The sequence below is a fragment of the Camelina sativa genome, chromosome 1, assembly GCF_000633955.1.
Source record: "Camelina sativa cultivar DH55 chromosome 1, Cs, whole genome shotgun sequence".
In the NCBI taxonomy this organism is placed as follows: Eukaryota; Viridiplantae; Streptophyta; class Magnoliopsida; order Brassicales; family Brassicaceae; genus Camelina; species Camelina sativa.
This window is the reverse complement of record NC_025685.1, coordinates 4758002-4763302: the sequence shown is the minus strand read 5'-3', so window position 1 is coordinate 4763302 and position 5301 is coordinate 4758002. Positions and strand designations below refer to the sequence as shown.

At 39.0% G+C, this 5301-nt stretch overlaps 2 protein-coding genes across 2 annotated transcripts; one reads left to right on the top strand and one right to left on the bottom strand.

Moving 5' to 3' along the window:
• Positions 155 to 1867, top strand: LOC104704443 (putative FBD-associated F-box protein At5g56440). Its single transcript, XM_010420536.1, has 3 exons — positions 155 to 953; positions 1231 to 1484; positions 1562 to 1867. The coding sequence occupies exons 1-3, from the start codon at positions 155 to 157 to the stop codon at positions 1865 to 1867; spliced, it is 1359 nt and encodes a 452-aa protein (XP_010418838.1).
• On the bottom strand, positions 2033 to 4980 carry LOC104775456 (ubiquitin carboxyl-terminal hydrolase 13-like). The gene is made up of 13 exons (XM_010499523.2): positions 4832 to 4980; positions 4552 to 4731; positions 4373 to 4466; positions 4233 to 4294; positions 4051 to 4137; positions 3777 to 3886; positions 3626 to 3691; positions 3262 to 3340; positions 3075 to 3188; positions 2917 to 2997; positions 2743 to 2844; positions 2568 to 2663; positions 2033 to 2494 (listed from the first exon to the last, which is right to left on the bottom strand). Exons 2-13 carry the CDS (start codon positions 4627 to 4629, stop codon positions 2348 to 2350), a joined length of 1116 nt encoding a protein of 371 aa, XP_010497825.1. The 5' UTR covers positions 4630 to 4731; positions 4832 to 4980; the 3' UTR covers positions 2033 to 2347.

The window sequence follows — 5301 nt, the reverse complement described above, 5'->3', positions numbered from 1 at the left end:
TCTCTATCGTCTAATATATATAGTTTTCTTAAAAAAACAAATTGGCTAGGGTTTTGTCTGATTTATAGGGACTTGATCTGTTCCCAGCTGAATCGAAGGCAAATTCTGTTTATCAGTGAGGCTAATTTTAGAAGTCGCAGAGGAATTTTGAAGTATGAGCAGTATCTGTGGGCTTAGTGACGATTTGCTCGTGGCGATACTGTCATTGGTTAAGACGAAAGATGCTGTTGCCACAAGTCTTTTGTCAAAACGATGGCTTACTCTCTGGAAACTGGTTCCAAGGCTTGACTATATTATTACTCCATGGTATGCATCACATTCAGGTTCAGATTTTATCGATAATTTTCTGCTGCTAAGCGAGGCTCCGGTTCTAGAAACAATGCATCTCAGACTCGGGTATAATTGTAAACCTGAGGAACAAGAAAGATGGGTTGATATTGCACTGGCTAGACATGTGCGTGTTCTTGAGCTTATTTATTCCCGTTCCCCTTCAACACCAATGCCTTTTCCTAGGAGCTTGTTTACATACAATGGCCTTGTGGTTTTACGCCTTCAAGAAGTGGTGATTAGGGATATTCCTTCCACAATATTTCTCCAGTCCCTCAAGACTCTGTCCCTTTTATGTGTCAGGTTCTGCTCTAGGGATGATGAACTTGTTCATACGCTTTTATCCGCTTGCCCTGTCCTTGAAACACTGGTTGTACGTCGATGGCTTGAGGACTATGTTACAACCTTCAAAATTGCGGTCCCGTCGTTGCAGAGCTTATACATCATGCGCAGACCAGGTGGTCATGCACAGACAGATGATCGTGAGTATATAATCAATGCTCCTTCTCTAAAGGATTTAAAAGTTTGTGATGAGTTTAGTTGGTTCCGTCCATTAGTGGAAATGCCGAAGTTGGTGAAGGCAGAAATCAAGATTAGACGGGATGATTCTAAGAAGCTTTTGGGATGTATAGCCTCAGCCAAACACCTCTCCTTATGTGTTACCTCAGCCAAACAATTACTAATGGAAAAATCTGTTGAGAATCTCTGTCAACTCGAGTATTTAGAGCTTTGTACTAATTGCTCTTCAGATTGGTTATGTCTTCTACTTAAACATTCCCCTAAACTGCGAGTTCTGAGGTTCAACAATCCAGTAAGTTATTTGCTTTTTTTCAGTTTGCTCCTTCATCTTTTCCNTAAAGGATTTAAAAGTTTGTGATGAGTTTAGTTGGTTCCGTCCATTAGTGGAAATGCCGAAGTTGGTGAAGGCAGAAATCAAGATTAGACGGGATGATTCTAAGAAGCTTTTGGGATGTATAGCCTCAGCCAAACACCTCTCCTTATGTGTTACCTCAGCCAAACAATTACTAATGGAAAAATCTGTTGAGAATCTCTGTCAACTCGAGTATTTAGAGCTTTGTACTAATTGCTCTTCAGATTGGTTATGTCTTCTACTTAAACATTCCCCTAAACTGCGAGTTCTGAGGTTCAACAATCCAGTAAGTTATTTGCCTTTTTTCAGTTTGCTCCTTCATCTTTTCCCCACTTAAATCTCATTCTTGAAAAAACTCTGTAGACATCTCAGATAGACGGCTGCAACTCGTTGAGACGGATCAGAGATAGGTGGGAGGAACCGTGTTGTGTACCTGAATGTTTGGTGACGAGTCTCGAAACTGTTGAGTGGATTGGGTATGAAGGAACAGAAACAGAGAAAGAAGTGGCGAACTACATCTTAGAGAAGGCATGCCACCTAAAGAAGATGACTATATTCCGGCATATCACCAATTTGAGAAAGAAATACCGCACTCTGATAGATTTGGTGTCCAGGCTGAGCTGTTCTATCAAATGTCGACTTGAGGTTGTGCCTTTGGAGCAGCATTGATGATATATTTTTTTAATGGATTTTTGTTTCTTCACTTCTTCTTATGTTTCTATCTATTTCAAAGTTTGTACTTCTTACTAAATATATTGTGAGAACCAATCTCGCCATCAAGAAAAGGTGTCAAAACACCTAGCTTCTAAACATGATTCCCGAATAAAACCGAACATGATTCACTCTATGTCGTCTAATAATGAAACAAAGGATTGATCAAATCAAAGATGAAGTAGTACGTAGATTCATTCATAAACGACAAAAACCTGCCTCCTTCACTCTATCACCACACGTCCAGAAGAGTCGTTGACACTTGACTACTTGAGACACCACTAAATGTATTTTACATGATATGGTCAAAACAGTGAAAACAGTACTATACATGTTTCAATATTTTTGCTAATTAACTGTTTTATGATGAGGTCACTATACTCTCTGAATCATGGTTGACTTTTTTGGCCAGTCTTCAATGTCACTATACTCTCTGAATCACATGGTTGACTTTCTTGGCCAGTCTTCAATGTCGAAGACGTGGAAGACTCCAACCCCAGGGCAAGGGCATGTGGCGCACAAAGGAGATTTGTCAAACTGTAACAACAGTCTGACCTCAGGACTGTCTCCAACCATTTGCAGAACCTGCATGGAGCATTCACATTCAAAGTTGAATTAATTTGTTACAAAGTTTATTTAATTTGTTACAAAATATTACCGTATCTGATTCTTTCTTGGGCATAATGGGGCAAGCTTGAGATTTGTAGAATCTTATCCTGTGAGTTGGCACTCCATAGTGCTCAGACACAATCTCCTGCGAATGTATAGGTTGGGATCAGGATTAGATGATGGTTTTCAAAAAAGTAAACTAAAAAAGCAGATTAGGTAGGTACCAGAAATTTATAAAAACTGGAGAGTTTCTTGATTCTGAAACTAAGAACTTTGTCAAAATCAACAAGACCTGTCCCAGTTTGTTCGTCCTGAACTCTTGCGACCTTAGATGATGAAACGAGTTAGATTAAGAGAAGACAATTAATTATATCAAATCACCGTGATTAAATATTAACCTTGATTATGACAAAGCTGTCGGTTTGATTGTCTTCTATTTCTTCTGCTTTCTTCAGCCTTGCTGCTTTCTTCGGCCTTGCCTGTGAGAAAAGACAAAAAAAAAACTCAATTAGTTCAAGTACGTGTTACATGTTCAACCATAATTCCTCAGTCTTACATGTTCAGGTATCTCTTCATCGTCCATTGTGAAAAATATTTTGTCCTTCTCACTTTTCCGGACATATACAAGCATAATTGCGTTCGAGCCTTTTGTAAAGGTGAAAGGAGGAAACTGCAGTAGGAGACAGACAGACAGATAAAGCGTTTAAGAGTTATAGGCTAAAACCCACAAATATAGAATCTACCTCTTCATCTCCACCATATTGTTCGTCCAAAGCCCTTCTGACGTCAACTATTTTCACAACTTCGTTGTCGTACTTGAGCCTGAAAGAACAGCATCAATACATCAACATATATACGAATAAGATCTATGAACCTTCTTGCCTTAGGTGGATGGCAAAGTCAAACAAGATCACCAATAAAAAACCAAATTTTCTTCTTGTTCTGCAACGTCCATGAAACGATTTGTATAAAGAAACCTTTATGCCATTTGTCTCTCATTATGCTCATTTAGTGCCTTATAAAAAACATCTAGTCGCTGGTACAATGTTCTAAAAAGAAAATTAATGGCTCTTTGTGGACAATGATAACAAAAACTACAGAGCTTACCACAAATCTGACAGTCTGGGCCTAATGAGAGCAAAGTGATGTCCATCTCCGTTGTGGACAATGACACTGTCAAGTGAAATCAGTCTCTTGTCAATCGAATTGTGAAGCACAAAGCACAAAAGTAAAGACGGATAACTAATTAACCACTAACCTGTGAAGAGTGTATAGATTCCGGATGCTCCTGTCAGCATCAGTGGACAGATATTTACCGTTCTCCTTATCAAGATCCAGTTCTAAGGGATACTCGTACCGAGCATTTATCTGTAATGAAAAAATACATCAGCTGCCATACAATGTTCATGTAGCTAAACAAAGACAAACACTGCTACTGCATCATGATGCAGATTACTCTTTACACTCTCGCCTAAATCTGTTTGTAGCTTTCGTATAACCCATGGAGTCAAACATATTTCAAAAATACTAACCTTCCCATGATCATTTTGAAACCTCGAAAGATGAAGTTGAAGAACTGGAGGAAATTCTGTGAACAAAACACCACTTTCAATATCACCCTGAAACAATAAACAAAACATCTTTGTGAAGCGTCTTAATCCTTAGCTATAACAAGTACCATCCAGAAACTGAAAGAAAGGGCACAGAAATGTACATTGCATTTTTTGTCAAAAGAAGCATACACATCCTTGCAGTTTGTGACATCAAGCCCGAGACCTTCAAGAAGAAAAATAGCTCTGGCTTTGTTAATAAAAGACAAAAGATAGGATGGGACCTTTGGTTTAAACTACGTACTAGAGAAGGATTCTTTTCTTGTGTAGTTGTCATCAGGTGCCTTTCTGCAGTGACCCTCAAATAGCTTCTGTGTTGTTCCCTCTTCAGCAGTACCCTAGAAAAACAAGTAAGAGATGTTGAAACTTGGAAAAGAAACATAACAGAGAAGGAGGAAGCAACAGAGGAGACAGACATGTTACCTTCAAAGATTTTTCAAGCTCTTCACAGAGATACTTAACTTCATCTTGTAAGGTAGATGTAGACGTTTTCAGCCCCATTCTTGAAACAATTCTTTGACTGGTCTGAAGCTTGGAGAAGATTTTTTGGAGGGACGATACTATAGACGCAGAAATGGAAGACTCGGGAATCTGGTAAACAGCCTACAAGCAAGCATGATGCAAGCAATTCATATGCATATCTTGAATCTTTCTTCAGGGTTTAGCATAGTGAAGAAGACGAGAAACAAGAAATGGATCCTACTCGTCTCAAGCAAGGTAAATGGAAGAGGATCTGAACGATAGAGTTCAAATGTTTCTTTCCTTTGGCTTCCCTAACGATCCCAACAAATCCAGTGGCTCTCTTCGAGTCATATGGTAGCGAAATGTCAATTGGCAGCGACTCCTCTGCTGTATATCAATATGGTCCGGGGTATCAACTGGCCACTCCATAGCTACAAATCAAAAGAATCAAAGAGACGAGCAGTAAGTTAAAGTACACAGCAAGATGGAGCAGTTTCGTATTTTTAGAATCAAAGAGTAGAGCAGTAAGTGAGCAAAAAGACACCGAGGCTATGAATAGCCAAAGCAGTTTATTCAGACCCATGCACTTTATTATAAATGAGAGGTTCTACATCAGAAGTAATCTAACCAGTACCATAGAGAAACTCATGTCAATACCATACGCTTACTATAGGTAAATCAACAACATACTAGGTAGTCTCTTTGTGGATT